The following is a 17,635-nucleotide window of genomic DNA, read 5'->3' as shown; positions in this document are numbered from 1 at the left end:
GGACATGTTAATGCAGGAAGTTCATGAAGGTTCCTTCGGTACTCATGCCGGCGGACATGCAATGGCTAAGAAATTGTTGAGGGCGGGTTATTATTGGATGACCATGGAATCAGATTGTTTCAAGTATGCTCGGAAGTGTCATAAATGCCAGATTTATGCTGATAAGGTGCATGTACCGCCGAATCCTCTGAATGTGATGTCTTCGCCGTGGCCGTTTGCCATGTGGGGCATTGACATGATTGGAAAGATTGAGCCGACTGCTTCCAATGGGCATCGCTTCATCCTTGTTGCCATCGACTATTTCACCAAGTGGGTCGAGGCAGCGTCGTTCGCGAATGTCACCAGACATGTGGTTGCCCGTTTCATCAAGAAAGAAATCATTTGTCGCTATGGGATTCCCGAGAGAATCATTACTGATAATGGTTCCAATCTCAATAACAAAATGATGAAGGAGTTGTGTCAGAACTTCGACATTCAGCATCACAATTCTTCCCCTTACCGCCCTAAGATGAACGGCGCTGTTGAGGCGGCAAATAAGAACATAAAGAAGATTGTGCAGAAGATGGTCGTCACGTACAGAGATTGACATGAGATGCTACCCTTCGCCTTGCATGGGTACCGTACTTCAATACGTACGTCGACAGGGGCAACCCCTTACTCCCTTGTGTATGGTATGGAAGCTGTCCTACCTGTTGAAGTGGAGATTCCTTCTCTAAGAGTTTTGTTGGATGTCAAGTTAGACGAAGCCGAATGGATTCGGACAAGGTTCAATGAGTTGAGTCTTATCGAAGAGAAGCGAATGGCAGCCATTTGTCATGGGCAGTTGTATCAGAGTCGGATGAAGAGAGCCTTTGATCAGAAAGTGCGTCCTCGTTGTTTCCAAGTTGGAGATTTAGTTTTGAAAAGGATCCTTCCTCCTCAGACAGATCACAGGGGCAAGTGGACTCCTAACTATGATGGACCGTATATTGTCACCAAGGTTTTTGATGGTGGGGCCTTAATGCTTGCAACTATGGATGGTGAAAACTTCACTTCCCCTGTGAACTCAGACGCAGTTAAAAAATACTTCGCATAAAATAGACCTGCTGGACAGTAAAAAGAATAGTCCAGGCAAAAAATGGGCATCTCGGCGAACCAAGAAAATGAAAAGGTTCGGGCAAAAATTAGGGACAAAAAAAAAAGAGATTGTACACCCGGTAAGTTGAAAACCTGAAAAGGCAACTTAGGCAAAAATGGGTATCCCGGTGGATTGAAAACCCGAAAAGGGCGATCCAGGCAAAAGTTAGGGATTAAGCGAATGACTGCGTTCTGAGTAGTTCTGAATCTCATCTCGTGCCAATGACTGGAAATTTTTGAAGGATAGGAAACAGTCCAATCACTCTTTCAGAAAGCTGATCATCTGGAGGATCTTGAAGACGAGCAAGTCATAGCAGAATTGGAACCCAATAGAAATCCATTTCATATTGCCATTAGATTAATTTCTGTTTTTATCTTTTGTGCGATTACCTCTTTCCAGGGATTGCTTCCTAATGTAAATGCCTATTCAGAGGCCATTCAGTCAATAAAATCATGTTATTCAGTATATCTCTGTTTTCATTTTCATTTTACTGTTTTGTTTGCAAAAATGACGTCCGAATTTTTGATAAACATTGCATCATGACACATAAGGGCTTTACAGGTACATGCTTGATAAACATTTAAAATTGCTGTAAATTTTAAGTGCTTTGGATCGTCTATTCAGAACAGATACCCTCGGGGCATTTCCTTAAAATCCCCTGCAGATGATCGTGAATATCTTCCCCAGTGAAGTCGCCAACGGACAAATTCGGTATCTTATCCCTGCACAGCTGATCAGAGCGTTGGATTCTTCAATCCACAGCAGGTTCTCACCACTGTACTTCCCCAAGCGTTTGTTTCAGGACATATACTCCCCAGTAGAGTTGACAGTACCAGATTGTATATCCCCAGCGGAGTTGACAGGGCCAAACTGTGTCTTCCCAGCAGAAGTGGTTGCTCCTTAGAGTTCGATGCCAGATCGATAATCCCAAATGCCAGATCCATGGTTTCTTTCCTTGAAGCAGAACCTCGGTACCGTATCAGTGTTTGCTCCCCTTGCTGAGTCATCTCTCGCAAATCGTGGTTGCCAGAATCATTATAGCTTTCCTCAGCAGCAGGCTTCCAATGCCATTCTTTCCCCGATCAGAGTCTCGGTATGGCTAGTCATCTCCCCACAGAGTTCATTGTGGTGTGTATCTCCAGCAGCCTGGCCAGAGCCCAGAGGATGGTAATCATTTCCCCAGCAGATCCCCTTGCCTCAGCTTGGCATTCTACCCAGCATCTCGCATCCATGCATGTAGAATCATATTGCATTGCATCCCTCCAAATCGCGTAGCATTTCCATTTTCATGGAGCATTACACCACTAAAAATTCAAACATACGCATGTAAGCATAAAACATTCTCGGTATCCCAAGTGATAAGCTAGAAGTTGTTTCCAGTACTCGGACTGAAGATTGTTCATAACTTACCTTTGTTATCCCCAGCAAGTGTCATTGGCCCATGCGCCGCCTCTATTATCATTCCCTATTTCTGGCAATGCTGACAGGCATGAAGTTTTCCGATATTCATATCGAAGTGGCATTCAGGCCAGTTTTCCGGTATCCAGACCGAAGTGGCATTCAGGCCAAATTTTCCGATATTCAGATCGAAGTGGCATTCAGGCCAAGTTTTCCGATGTTCAGATCGAAGAAGTTTCCGACGTTCAGGTCGACGCAATTTATGGCATTCAGGCCAGTGTTCCGGCATCCAGACCGAAGTGGCGTTCAGGCCAGTTTTCCGGTATCCAGACCGAAGTGGCGTTCAGGCCAGTTTTCCGGTATCCAGACTGAAGTGGCGTTCAGGCCAGTTTTCCGATGTTTAGATCGAAGAAGTTTCCGACGTTCAGGTCGATGCAACTTGTGGCGTTCAGGCCAATTTTCCGATGTTCAGATCGAAGAAGTTTCCGACGTTCAGGTCGACGCAACTTGTGGCATTCAGGCCAACCTCTCGGTGTTCAGACCGATATTAATAATCTCATATCTCCCGATGTTCAGATCGAAGTCATTTCCAGTATTCAGACTGATGAGCGGCATTCAGGCCATGGTTATTTCTGTGTTACCATTTATTTTGGTATCCAAGTTAACATTCTTTTTTCGGTATTCAGACTGACTCTCACCGTACCAGACGGATTCTTCTTTCAAGGCCACTTCTTTGCCGATTCTGACAGGCATTGTTACTTCACTTCACTTCAGTGCAAATTTTTGGGCTTTTATTGTATTCAATCCCTTGATACCTCGAAAGTACGAAAGCCACTGCCATCTTCTTTCTGGGTCTCCAGTTGATTGAATAGGGGCAGCTGTAACACCCCAAAATTTGCCTTCCTCACTCATGCATTCACTTTTTAGGTCATTTAGAATTTCATACCACATTGCATCATGTCAATCGGGATTAGCTCCAAGAAGCTCGGACGTCATCCAGGACACTTTATGGGATTTATTCAAATGATCGGTCAACACAAGGAAAAGACTTGAGGTACTACCAACAGGACCGGATGGGGCCTATTCACCGTACAAATCGTCGTTCTGAAGAAGCAAGAATCTGCCGCTGGGCTGTCATGCTCGCTAGGCGAGCAGATGCTTCGCCTAGCGAAGAGCACTGTCATGCTCGCTAGGCGAAGGACGCGCATTTCAGAAATATCAGAAAAGTTTTGGGCCTGAGCTGTCCTCATTCAAAGCCCACAAGCTGCGAAATTTGGTCTATAAATACAGAGTGGTCAATGAAATAAACCCTGAACACTGGCTGAAGAGAAAAGACCAGAGACTGGAGAAAGAGACCTAGGAACTACTCTGCAGCAACCTTCAGGCAGCTCTGAGAAGTTCACTCCGCCTCACACGAACCCTAGTGCTACTTTGCAGATCCGGCCGCACCATTCAATCCTAATCAGTCTCTCTCATCAGGTATGCCTTTGTTCCTACTACTTTACGCCTCGAATTTGAATATTGTGAATATATGAGGTAACATCTGGTTTTGCCCATGGGTTTACATTTGTGTATGAATATGTGTAACAATATCTTGAATGTTTTAATCATTTTCGTTTATGAGATGGATATCACAGGGTTTCGGATCATAGAGATCGAACTGTTATCAAGGAAAAACCCGAAACCCGCAGGCGCTCGCTAGCCGCTTCGCTAGGCGAGCACGCAGCGAAGCTTCGCTAAGCTTTCGCTAGGCGATGCAGTCGCGAGTATGACAGCATTCGCTCTTTTTGTTCTGTTTGTTCTAACCTGTCTTGTGTTGCCATGGCATTGTTTTCTCTTGATTTCATCCTGTTCGCCTAACCCCTTTTTGTCGAGTTTTTGTGAGTACTCCCATACTCTTGCAGGGATACCATGCGGAGGTTTATTCTGATTACTCGTATTGACTAATTCTCTTTGATGGTCTAGCTGGAGAGATCTCAGGGTTGCTAATCCTTTAATTGCTGTAACTTCGGATCTTTATCCGTGTGGTAATTTTTTCCCTTTCTCGTACTTTATCGCTTTCTTAGCTGGAAGACCTCGATAGGAGGCAATGTTTGAGCCCCTTGGTGGCATTTTACTTTGAGATACATGTTTTGTGTTTTGTAATCATATCCCTGCAGGTAGCGCGGTTCCTTCGTCAAGGACTGCCTTTTTGCCCTCGAGCATCCCAAACCCTAAAACCCAAAGCAACACGTTTACTCCTTCTACTACAGGCGAGTAAGTCTCCAAAGGTCGAGCATCCGGTAGATTGCGTAGTGACGTCGTTCGTCCAAAACCCAATCCATAACCCCGTAGTTAGCCGAACTACGGCTTGCTCTGATTCTCATTCCAGATGAGATACGTAGGCATAAGACGCGATGTCTTAGCGAGCACACATCTCCCAACCCATAGGTCAGCCGAGCTACGAAGACTCTGATTCTCATATTCAGATGAGATACGTATGCAGTGGATGCGACATCCGCGCGAGTCATTTTCTTAACCTTTTTAGTAAATAAACACATTAGGTAAACCCACACCCTTTAGACGAAAGCCACAAAAGTGGATCCCGTAGAGTACTACGGATGCGTAGGGGTGCTAATACCTTCCCTTCGCATAACCGACTCCCGAACCCAAGATTTGGTTGCGAGACCCCGTCTTGTCCTTTCCTTTTTCAGGTTTACTTCGAGCGTTTCCTTTCCCTCCTTTGGGATGAATAACGCACGGTGGCGACTCTTCTGTCATTTTCTCTCACCGGTTGTTTTTTTTCGCGCACTGTATTTTTCAGGTTGCGACATATTGTTTTCTTTAATTCTCCTTTTATTTTATTATCTTTTATTTTTATTTTTCTTTATTCTCCATTAAGGAGAGAATCAAGTGTAATAATTATATCTCCACTATACAAATCAGTTGAAGCCGAGGAATAAAATATAACAGTTTTTACCTATTTTCTTCGATAATCTTCACTGTCCATCTTGATGGGAGTATTAGGAATAGAATTGACTTGTTAGTTTGTTTGTCATCTATTTTCTGTTTTAACTGTTTCAATTTTAGCTGTTTTTTCCTTCACTTCCAATGATATTTAAACCATTGTATCCTCCTATGTATTCCAAGTAGAATTGAAATGCATGAAGGTGATCAGTGATCAGGGTCCTTTGTAGTTTCAGAAATACAATTCAATATGATTGAAGAAAATCATTTAATATGTAATTGATTCTGTTGTTTATTTGTGGAGGACAACATCACCATATGACAACTTTTACGAAAGTTGTTTAAGCGGTTAGTAACATTCATCAGATGGTCACTAAATATATCAATTGTCGGAACTCATTAACCATCACTTTAACTTTATCAATCATGGATATAGATGTGATGAACCACGATTTACATATGTTCAAAATTCAAATTTATGTAGAAATGAACACTTGAAAATTATGGTTAGTTAATGAGTTTTGACAGTTGATATACTAACCATCCATCGACCGAACATGATTAACCACCAATTTGAACAGTGTTAACCACTTGACAAATTATGGCGAAAGTTGTCTAAATTTGGTCTTCCAAAAATCATTTATCTAATCGAAGTTGAGACAACAAAAAAAACTCTTGTTGGCTGTCTAGAAGTCGTTTTCTGATCCTATCACTGATGTGTGCCGGTTATGACTTTTGGTTGGAAAAATATATATATACAAACAACAACTTGTTTATTTATAAAGTTTAAATATGAGATGCTTAGACTAAGTAAACAGAAAGTTGTTACGCACAGGTGCTTGATGATGCCATAAAGATTAGAACAAGGAATGAAAATTCAACGTGTACGTGTGAAAAGGTATGCTTGTTTTATACAATGATTATGATTATTATATATTCCAATATATCTTCATCTTCTAAAATATAGCTTATTCAATAATACTTGTGAGAAGGTTTTTCCTTGATCATCACTCAAAAAATTGGAGGTATTTACCACTATGACATGGAGTTCATTCCAATATGCAAATTATTTTTTATCTATAAATAATGTTTACTACAATGATACAAGTGATGCAGGAAGTTTTCTGTAAAATGTAAGTCAGATGGATATGGCGAGCAGCAGCAATTCCTCCTCTTCGCCTCTGGTAACACTGCCATTGAAGAAGAATTTTGATGTGTTTGTGAGTTTCAGTGGTCAAGATACTCGCTTAAATTTCACAGATCATCTTTTTACTGCCTTTGAAAGTAAAGGGATTGTTGCATTCAGGGATGACAAAAATCTTCAAGAGGGAGAATCCATAGGACCCGAACTCCTTCGTTCAATCGAAAACTCTCTGATTTTCGTTGTGGTCTTCTCTATAAACTATGCTTCTTCAACTTGGTGCTTGCGAGAATTAGAGAAGATCCTTCAATTAAGTCAATTATTTGGTAAACGAATTTTGCCCATTTTCTATGATGTTGATCCTTCTGATGTTAGACATCAAAAAGGAAGCTATGCGGAAGCCTTTTCCAAACATGAACAAAGATTTAAACATGACTCTCAGATGGTGCAAAGATGGAGGGAAGCTTTAACACAGGTTGCCAATCTCTCCGGTTGGGATGTTCGTCAAAAGTAAGTAATCCTCCTTCCTCTCACATACATACATATAAAAATAAAAAACTTGTTTTTTTTTGTTTTTTGTTTAGTTTCCTTATGTGATGATTTGGTGTCACTTATCAACTTGTTTAAATTTTCAGGCCACAGTCCGCAGAGATTAAAAAGATTGTTCTAAAGATAATTAACATATTGGATTGCAAATCTTCATGTGTTTCAAAAGATATAGTTGGTATGGATTCTCCTATGCAAGAACTAGAAAAGCTTTTACTTTTGGACTCGGTTGATGATGTGCGTGTGGTAGGAATTTGCGGGATGGGAGGAATAGGGAAGACAACTCTTGCTACTGTTTTATATGATCGAGTCTCTCGACAATTTGGTGCATCTTGTTTTGTTGATGATGTAAGCAAAGTTTATAGACTACATGATGGTCCACTCGGTGTACAAAAGCAAATTCTAGATCAAACTCTCAGCCAAGAGAATCATCAGATACACAATCATTACAACGTGACTAATCTCATACGGCGCAGGCTATGCCGTCAAAAGGCCCTTATGGTTCTGGATAATGTTGGTCAAGTAGAACAACTAGAAAAAATAGCTGTGCATCGTGAATGGTTAGGTGCCGGTAGTAGAATCATTATCATTTCTAGAGATGAGCATATATTGAAACAGTATGGGGTGGATGCAGTTTACCAAGTTCCTCTCTTGAATCGGACTAACTCTCTTCAATTATTGTGTCGAAAAGCTTTCAAACTAGATCACATTTTGAGTAGTTATGAAGGGTTGGTTAATGACATACTATATTATGTCGATGGCCTACCACTAGCAATTAAAGTATCGGGTTCATTTTTGTTTGGCCGAGATATATCTGAATGGAAAAGTGCATTGGCTAGTTTGAGAGAAAATCCAGACAAAGATGTCATGGATGTCTTGCGATTAAGTTTTGATGACCTAAGGGAGACAGAAAAAGAAATATTTCTTCATATTGCTTGTTTTTTCAACACATATACAGAGAAATATGTTAAAAATGTTTTAAATTGTTGTGAATTTCATGCTGATATTGGACTAAGGGTTCTCATTGATAAATCACTTGTAAGCATTGAAGATGAAACGATTCTAATGCATAATTTGTTGGAAGATCTAGGAAGAAATATTGTTGCAGAATACACAAGCAAAGAGCCCAAAAAGTGGAGAAGGCTGTGGTTTGAAAAACAATTCTATGATGTTATGTTGGAAAATATGGTAAAGTAGTTGTTTGGATATGAAAAACTTATTTCCATTTTGAAATACTAACTGTATTGCAAATTATTTAAGTTCTTTTTTCTTCATTTTCTGCTATGCTTTAGGAAAAGAATGTTGAAGCCATAGTTTTGAATTATGAAGATGTGGATGCAGTGATATTCGAAGACTTTTCAAATCTTAGATTGCTCATCATTGATCATGTAAATGTATCGGGAAGCTTCAATTGTCTTTCTAACGAATTGAGATATATTGAGTGGAGTGGATATCCTTTCATGTATTTGCCATCATGTTTTCAGCCCAATCAACTTGTTGAGTTGATATTGAAGTGTAGCAGCATCAAACAACTCTGGGAAGGCAAGAAGGTATTTTAAATTCTCATATTATTTTTTTCTCAGAAAATTGAAACAGTTCATTTATTTCCACCTTTTGAAGGTAAATTTGTAAACAAAAGAAAATAATGCCTTGACTTTTGTTGATCTTTCCCACAGAATCTGCCCAAATTGAGAATTTTGGATCTGAGGTACTCCGAGAATCTAATAAAGATACCAGATTTTGGAGAGTTCCCAAATCTCGAGCGGCTAAATCTAAAAGGATGTATACAACTTGTGCAGTTGGATCCATCTATTGGGCTTCTAAAAAAGATTGTTTACTTGAATTTAAGATATTGCCGAAGTTTAGTAAGCATACCCAACAACATATTTGGTCTCAGGTCTCTTATAGTTCTAAAAATGCATGGGTGTTCTGGGTGTTGGTTCAAAGAGTTTAACAACACAAGGCATTTGGATATAAGTGAAAGTGCTTCACATTCCCAATCAATGTCCTCCATCTGCAAATGGACCCCAAAGCCTTACCATTCCTTGCTTCCCACTCCCACAACAAACACTGTTATGTTTCCTTCCTTGCTTAGCATATATTGTTTACGTGAAGTTGATATTAGCTGTTGTGGTTTAAGCCAACTCCCTGAGGCTATTGGATGTTTACGTTGGTTAGAAATGTTAAATCTTGGGGGGAACAATTTTGTGACACTGCCTAGCCTTAGGGAGCTTTCCAAACTTGTACATTTGAACTTGGAGGACTGCAAGCGGTTGGAATCTTTGCCCGAGCTTCCTTTCCCTTCTACTATCGAGCAGGATCTTCGAAAGAACAGATATTGGAAGAGAGCAGGATTGTTCATTTTCAACTGTCCTAAAATAAGTGATAAGGAAAGATGCAGTAGAATGACATTCTCATGGATGACACAATTCATTCAAATGAACAATGAACACCCTGCCTTCTTTTACATTGGTATTGTCAATCCAGGAAGTGAAATACCAAGTTTGTTCAACAATCAGAGCGTTGGTAGTTCAATTCCCGTATCTCCTGTTACGCGGTACAAGGGCCATAATATCGTTGGCTTTTTATGTTGTGCTGTATTTTCTTTAGCGCATTGTTATCCAACAACGACAAGATCTTGGGCCATGTTGGAACTGTATGCATTAAACAACGTTGTCTTTCTTCCGGTAAATTTAGATGGAAATCTTATTACTGTCACATCAAATCACATCTGGCTAATCTATTTCCCTTGGAAGTCATCTTATGATGATTTGTATGCTCCTTTCCATGTTAAAACTAAATGCGTTGGAGGCTTGGATGTGGAGGTGAAGAAATGCGGGTATCGTTGGGTATATAAACAAGATCTACAAGAGCTCAACTCAAAAATGATGCATAAGCACAAGTTTTTAGAATTTGAAGATGACAACCACAACTACACTCATTTGAAATATAGAAGAAACAACACATGGACAAGAAGGTCAGGGAGAACCTCAAGCAAATGGATAACCAAGAAGAAACATTGACTTGATTTTCATCTCCCTTGTCACAAGAAGACCCGCAAGTGGGAAAATGGGGGTCTGAAGCTAATAGAAGCTTGTTAGATTAAGGTGTAATGTTCACATAAGGATAATACGATTTTCGTAGGTACTTTTGTCCAATAATGTTTTCACTGTATTTGTATTTGGATCCATATTTTTGCATATAATAATATGTCATATTGCTCATGATATCACTTACAGTCGTTCCAGTAATGCAAGTCCCTCAAGTTAGAAAATGATTTTTGACAAAGCAGAAAATATTTGAAGACACGTTAATATGATGCATCAGGAGTCAATATAAGTGGAGTTTGATTTAGAACAAGGATTATTCCTCATAAAAATTAACTCAGCAATTATTTATATATGAAATGTCATAATGGGTACTGTGTTAACTCAGCAATTATTCCTTGCAGTCTACTGGAAGAATTATCTCCCCAATGATACTTGTGGATAATTTGAGTCCTAACATTGAAATATGATCTATATGCAATTGTTGTGCAAAATAAAAGTATCACAGGGGAGTTAACTCTTCCAGTAGTATGTTAGCTCTCAAGCGCAATTGAAGATGAGACACAACCACAACTACATTCATTCATATGTTAGCTCTCAAGCGTAATTGAAGATGAGGCACAACCACAACTACATTCATTCACCTGATGAGATAAATCTAAGTAGTAGAAACTACATTCACATACACTTTCATCAAATTTCAAAACTGTCAGACTATTTTCCTGTCCACTTCTTTGGCGGGTAACCAAGTAAAAACAAATGCTTATCAACATAGAAAATTTTCATCCTTGGAATATGATAAGTTAATTGTGAAGAGGAAGAATATTTACAACAGATGCATCACAAAAATATCCTTAGTTTAGGCAATTGAAGATTAGATGCATACTCAATGATTCATCTGATTAAATAAATGATAAGCTATTGGAACAGCATTTTGGTTACACTTCCATCCAACTTCAAAACTGTCAGAGTAAATTACAGTTCACTTTATTTGTTGGTAATAAGGTGAGAACAAATGCTCAACTGCAGAATATGTACTTACTCAAATGCAGTGTATTTCTTTAATTTATATTTCTATACTATATATCTGGTATGCTCTTTAAATTTATTAAACTTGCTTCACCTTTATCAATTACTCTTAACCAATTTTCATTGTGATTCCTAGGAGACACGTTTAGACAACACATGTACAAGAAGGTCAGGAAGAGTCTCAACAGAATGGATAACAAAGAAGAAACATTGACTTGATTTTCATTTCTGTTGTCACTCAAAGGTCATCAAGGGGCAAAATGGGATCCGTTATGAGTGGCCAAGGCTTGCATCTGGTGGAAAAGAACTGTGGCTATCGTTGGATATTTAAACAGGATCAACAACCATTTGGCTCATTTAGCAATGATGAGTTGCAGAAAGAGGAAAGTCATAAGCTCAGACCTGCAACTCTTTTGGCAATTGAAGACGAGGCACGGCCACAATCGCTAGCACAATAAGTTATCCGATGGAACTACGACAAGGTTTTCATTTGAAGGTTGAAATCATTAGGCAGTTCAGTCCAGTGTAGATTTTTCCTTTATTTTCGGTTTTAACTTATGATCATTGTAATTCCCTATATAAAAAATTATATTTATCCATCTCTTCCATTTTTTAACTAAACTTTTAGCCAAGCTTACAGATTTGAATGTGGGAACAATGCTATGAAAGCTGAATTAGAAGCTGATCATAACATCAACATCTGATCCATTTTAGATTTACCTGTTGGTCAAAATTGATGGCTCTATGAAAGTTATAAAACCAGACTTGTTGTCAAAAGGTACACTAATGAGTTACTTACTTTGATACTATCTCGCTCTCTTTGGTTGTCAATTTAACCACTGTTAGAACTTTAATAGCTTTAGCCTCTATTAAAGGTTGGATTCTTGAAAAATTAGATGCAAATAATACTTGTTTGCATGGAGAGCCTCAAGATGAGGTCTACATGTTCCTACTTTGATTTTTTCTCGTCCAGGCAAGTTCACTATCAAGCTACAATTTGCATTCTTCAGTACCTCAAAAATTCTCAAGGTAAATGTTTGTTTTATACTTCCAAGTCTGACATTAAACTTTCTGGATTTGCAGATTCAAATCAGGCAACTTCCCCTCCACTCACAAATTAGTTTCCGGATACCGTACAATCTTCTATTCATTTCTTGAAAATCAAAGTAATAGAAAGTTAACTTGAAAACTACATAACATACCTTTATATATATGCTGATGATCTATCTCTCAGAGCTTGAAAATAGGATCAACCCTAATAAACTAACAACAAACTATTAAATTTATCTCTAATACTCCCCCTCAAGTTGGAGGGTGAGGATTATGAACATCCAACTTGAACATGAGGTCTTGAAAAACTTTCACGCCTAAGGACTTAGTAAAATTGTCAGTATTTTGTTGTTTGGTGGACAGTTAAGTTGTGCTTATGGCACCTGACTGTGTATGTGTTCCCTGATAAAATGACAGTCAATTTCAATGTGCTTTGTTCTTTCATGGAAGACCGGGTTTGCAGTTAAATGAAGAGCTGCTTGATTATCACAATGCAGAAGCGTGGGTTTGATGCATGGAACTTGTAGAGTCTCTAACAAATTACGTAAGCTTAGTATTTCACTTGTGGCATGTGCCATTGTACGATATTCAGCCTCACTTGAGGATTGAGATACTGTGGCTTGTTTCTTTGTTTTCCATGATATTGAAGCATTGTCAAGTTTCATTAGATAACCTGAGATGGACTTTCTGATAATAGGACACGATGCCCAATCTGAGTCACAGTAGCCAACAAACTGTAGATGATTATGTTGTGGAAGAAGGATACCTTGACCAGGAGAAGATTTGAGATATCGTAAGACTCGTATAGCAGCATCCCAATGGTCTTAGAGTAGAGTTTGCATGAATTGACTTAGAATATAAACTGAGTAGGTTAATTCAGACCTAGTGATAGTTAAGTAAACCAAACGTCCAACTAATCTCATATACCTTGACGATTCTAAGAGTGGAGGTCCTTTGGCAAATATAGAAATATATTGTATATTTCATCGTGATAGGAACTATTACATTGTAAGGTATAAATAGGATACAACCAGCTGTACTAACTTGTTAATAAACAGAGAAATAACTCCCTATAATTGTTGCTACCTAAATAAGGAAATAATAATAATAGAGAATAAATCTATTTACACCACTGTTTTGTAACAACTTAACAAATCATAATCAAATGATTATGATTTGATATGTGCTAATCTTCAACACTCCCCCTCAATCTGGGTGGTAGATGTCTATCATACCCAGATTGGATTTGATATTTTCATAAGTATTCCTTGAAAGAGCCTTGGTTAAGATATCTGCAGTTTGCTTGCATGATGGGACATGATCAATATTTATAATTTTCTGATCAATTTTTTCTTTAATGAAGTGTCGGTCAATTTCCACATGTTTTGTTCTATCATGTTGAACTGGGTTCTTTGCAATGCTTATAGTAGCTTTGTTATCACATAGTAACCTCACAGAATGGTTCACATGAATTTTGATTTCATCTAGCATGCTCTTAAGCCACATTCCTTCACAAATACCTAGGGTCATAACTCTAAATTCTGCTTCTGCACTACTCCTCGCCACTACAGATTGTTTCTTGCTTCTTCAAGTTACTAGGTTCCCCCACACAAATGAACAATAGCCTGTAGTCGATTTTCTGTCTGTGGAGCATCCTGCCCAATCTGAATCTGTATAAACTTCAATGTCCCTGTTTGAATTCCTCTTGAAGTGGAGGCCTCGGCCTGGTGTGCCTTTGAGATATTGGAGGATTCTATTCGTCATTTTCATGTTAGACTCAGTTGGATTTGACATGTAGCGACTAGCCAAGCTTACAGCGAACCCAATGTCGGGCCTAGTGTGAGATAGGTAGATTAGTTTCCCAACTAAACTTTGATATCTATCTTTGTCGGCTGGTGGACTTTCATCTTCTCTTCCTTTTATTTGTTCTATTGGTGTATTAGCTGCCTTGCACCCAAGCATTCCAGTTTCTTGAAGTAAGTCAAGGGTGTATTTCCTTTGTGATACATAGATACCATCCTTTGTTCGAGCAACTTCCATCCCTAAAAAATACTTCAGTTGTCCCAAGTCCTTAACTTCAAATTCCTTTGCCAAAAGTCCCTTTAAATGATCAATTTGATCATAATCATTTCCTGTAATAACGATATCATCAACATAAACAATAAACAAAGCTACCTTTCCTTCCATGGAGTGTTTAACAAACATAGTGTGATCTGATTGGCATTGGTTGAACCCGTCTTTCTTTACAACTCGAGTCAATCTATCAAACCACGCCCTTGGAGACTGCTTGAGGCCATAAAGGGATTTTCAGAGCCTGCACACCAGATTTGCGGTGCTGGATGATTCAAGTCCAGGAGGAATCTGCATATAAACTTCCTCTTCTAGGTCACTGTAGCGGTGTATTCGTCGCTATATGATTTATCTATTAAACCATAAGCAAAGCATACAATGAAATTTCGAGTCGCCACCGCACTTTTATTTATCCAAAGGACTGGCTAAAAAGCGAACAAAAGCCTAAGAAGTTTTACACGTAGAAAACTAATAAAAAGATCAGAGAGTCTGGGTAAGGGGTAAATTACGCAATGGGAAGGTATTAGGCACCCACTACGTCCTAGGTACTCCTAGGGAGCCCTTTTCACACTTGTTGTATTAAATTGTTATTTGTTATGACATAAGTATTGTGCAAACATGATTGGGATGATGAGAAAAGAAAGTACAAGTTAGTTATTTTTGTGTTATTGGGTTAATTATTTTTGTGTTCGAACGGATGAACCCGCTGCCTACGTACCTTCCATCAAAGGTAAGGATCAAAACGCCGTAGTTCGGCTAAAAGATTTCCAAAAGTTGGTGGATTCAATTTTAGACACAAGCACTGAGGCTTTTCATTATCAATGGGAGAAAACTCGACCAAAAACAACATCCACCATGCGAGGATAGCTTCGACGTACTAGAGGGGTTAGCCCTGTTTTCAGTACGGAAGTCTTACTGTCGACTCACTAAGGATAGGCAAGATTTACATCAACCACAAAGATAATTGAAACCTATGGCTAATGCATGAAAAGATTAACAATGGACAAAGCCAAAACAAGTGAATGTGTGAAGTTAATTGATTGTGATTATGAAAGTGAAGTCAAAGTATGATTAAGATTGATTCAAAGAAGTATTATGAAATGAGTTTGAAAAAAAAGTCAAGGACTTGAGTCCAGGTTTTTAGTTAGAAAAACATGAAGATGTTTGCACAATACTTATGTCAAGTTTGAAATCAAAGTGTGAAAAGGTTTAGGACATAATGAGGATGAATGGATGGAGATGGATTGTAAAACTTCTTAGAAGGTTCACTTCTTGAAATCATATGAGAGATGATTCAAGTGCGTCCTTTGGAATAAGCAATGGATAATAACAAACAAACAAGAAAATCAACAAAAGCGGATATCGGATGCCAATCACTGGGCTTATACCAATCTCCTAAAATAAAAACTGGATATCAGATGCCACTCAATGGTCTTACACTAATCTCCTCAAACAAAGAAATAAAAGGCGGATACCAGATACCAATAGATGGATTTACACCAGTCTCCTAAAACAGAACGGGATATCAGAAGCCACTCAATGGACTTACACTAATCTCCTCAAAAGAAAACAAAGATGAAATATGGAAGTCAACTGCCAATCTATCTGGACTTAGGTTAACTCCACATATGCTCATAGGAAAACCAATGCCACGTTACAGGGACTTACAATGGATCCTCACATACAGGAACAGAAGCAACACATGATCACAGGAAAGCAAATGCCAACTTACAGGGACTTACAGTTGCATCCTCACATACAAACAAACAAAGCAACATGTGATCATAGGAAAGCAAATGCCAACTTGCAGGGACTTACAGTTGCTTCCTCACATACAATCAAATGCATCAAGCAAAGATGAGATGAGTGGCTAAGGTGATGGTCTTACAACTCACTTCCATATCATAGGAGCAATGGCCAAAGAAATGGACTTACAATTGTCCTCAATGGGTAAACAACAATGACAAGTCACAAAGACAAATGAGATGATTATGCATTAATGAGCAATTAATGATGATAAATGCATAGAGCATACAAGCAGACATGTGCATATGAAGCAATCAAGCAATCAATCAATATGAATCAAACAGCACACTCTATAGCCAAACAAGGAGGCTCACACAAGAGGGTTAGGCACTGAGGCCAACTGGAATAGGGTCAAAGAGTTGCTCTTAACCTTGCCATTGAGAGGCTAAGGTGAAGCAGATGAAAGGAGATGAGGGGTGTGCCTCATTGCTCTTATCCCTGATCAGGGAGAGCATTTAAATATCAGAAAGTGTGGGAGTTCAGAAAGTAGGAACTCTCTCCACATTATTGACTCTATTGATCTTGGGTTTTGATCTCAATGCTACAACCATGTAATGGGAGCAAGGAGAAGACTCACTGAATAGTAGGGGATAGGTTGCTTATCCCTTTGATCTACCAATTGCCTTACTTGAAGGACTTTTCCTGCTTGGGACAAAATTTAAACACACACAAGCATTGCCTCTTAAGGAGGACTTCAGACAGTTTGCCCGGCCAAATAACAGACCGGGTCTCCAGACTACATGAAGAGAGAGGGATTACCTCAAAGCAAATTGCTAAATAGCAAAGCAAGCAAATAAAGCAACTAAAGGGTACCTGAAAAAGTCAAACTAATCAGTAAACAGTTCAACAGTTTAGATCAAAAGGAAATGAATCAAACAGTTAAATCAGAGGGACCAATGTGCCAAGCACAAGACTCAAGTCACATGAGTCACACCTACAAAACAAAGGTTAGTACATGGTATAATCAAGCTCAATCAAATTTGTATGGTTTCTTTGAAGCATTGATGCTTAACCTGAAACAATGAACTCAACATAAGTCCAAAAGACCACTAGGGCAAGCCTAGGGTCAAAAATAAATGATAAAAGTCAAAACAGCAAATTAAAGTCAACCAAAGTCAAGTTCAAACATTTGAGAAGCAAGCACAATTGGTTTCAAGTTCATATCATGCATCACCATCATTTTATAGACCAAAGAAGTCAAAACATGGCAAGAGGGAGCACACAAAAGGTCAACAGCAAGACCAAGCTCAAACCCAAACATAATCAATTCCAAAAATTATGAAATAATTCATACTCAATCAAAATCCATAACATAGCATGCATATGAAATTTCAGCTCAATTGGATCATGGGAAGATTGTCAAATAAAATCAGGAAGTCAACACAACATCAAGTATGCACCAAGAAGTCAACAAAACATGTGTCATCTTCAAAAAATCATAACAAAATGAAAACAGATGAGAAATGGATGGGATCAACACCAATG

The 17,635-nt window shown here is 38.8% G+C and overlaps 3 protein-coding genes across 8 annotated transcripts in view; 2 read left to right on the top strand and 1 right to left on the bottom strand.

Moving 5' to 3' along the window:
- LOC127101969 (disease resistance protein Roq1) overlaps positions 1-12,030 on the top strand; it is a 32,369-nt gene extending 20,339 nt beyond the window's left edge. The window contains exon 6 of the transcript XR_007794703.1: positions 11,361-12,030. The gene's annotated coding sequence lies outside the window, so the exon portion shown is untranslated. The remainder of the gene's footprint in view (positions 1-11,360) is intronic.
- LOC127101970 (disease resistance protein RUN1) lies at positions 6,253-10,346 on the top strand. 6 transcript variants are annotated; one of them, XM_051039397.1, is made up of 6 exons: positions 6,254-6,359; positions 6,578-6,681; positions 6,768-7,112; positions 7,238-8,336; positions 8,441-8,698; positions 8,825-10,346. In XM_051039397.1, the coding sequence occupies exons 2-6, from the start codon at positions 6,674-6,676 to the stop codon at positions 10,169-10,171; spliced, it is 3,057 nt and encodes a 1,018-aa protein (XP_050895354.1). In that variant the 5' UTR covers positions 6,254-6,359; positions 6,578-6,673; the 3' UTR covers positions 10,172-10,346. The 6 variants fall into 6 exon arrangements, with proteins under 6 accessions (XP_050895351.1, XP_050895354.1, XP_050895350.1 ...); XM_051039394.1 differs by having other exon boundaries at positions 6,253-6,359; positions 6,578-7,112; XM_051039393.1 differs by having other exon boundaries at positions 6,260-6,359; positions 6,570-7,112.
- Positions 12,031-13,861: 1,831 nt separating the features above from the next.
- Positions 13,862-14,461, bottom strand: LOC127103195 (uncharacterized mitochondrial protein AtMg00810-like). The gene has a single exon (XM_051040469.1). It carries the CDS (start codon positions 14,459-14,461, stop codon positions 13,862-13,864), a length of 600 nt encoding a protein of 199 aa, XP_050896426.1.
- Positions 14,462-17,635: the final 3,174 nt, after the last annotated feature.

This window comes from Lathyrus oleraceus, chromosome 7, assembly GCF_024323335.1.
Source record: "Lathyrus oleraceus cultivar Zhongwan6 chromosome 7, CAAS_Psat_ZW6_1.0, whole genome shotgun sequence".
Lineage (NCBI taxonomy): Eukaryota > Viridiplantae > Streptophyta > Magnoliopsida > Fabales > Fabaceae > Lathyrus > Lathyrus oleraceus.
Note: the sequence above shows the minus strand (reverse complement) of the source record. Positions and strands in the feature narration are given on the sequence as shown.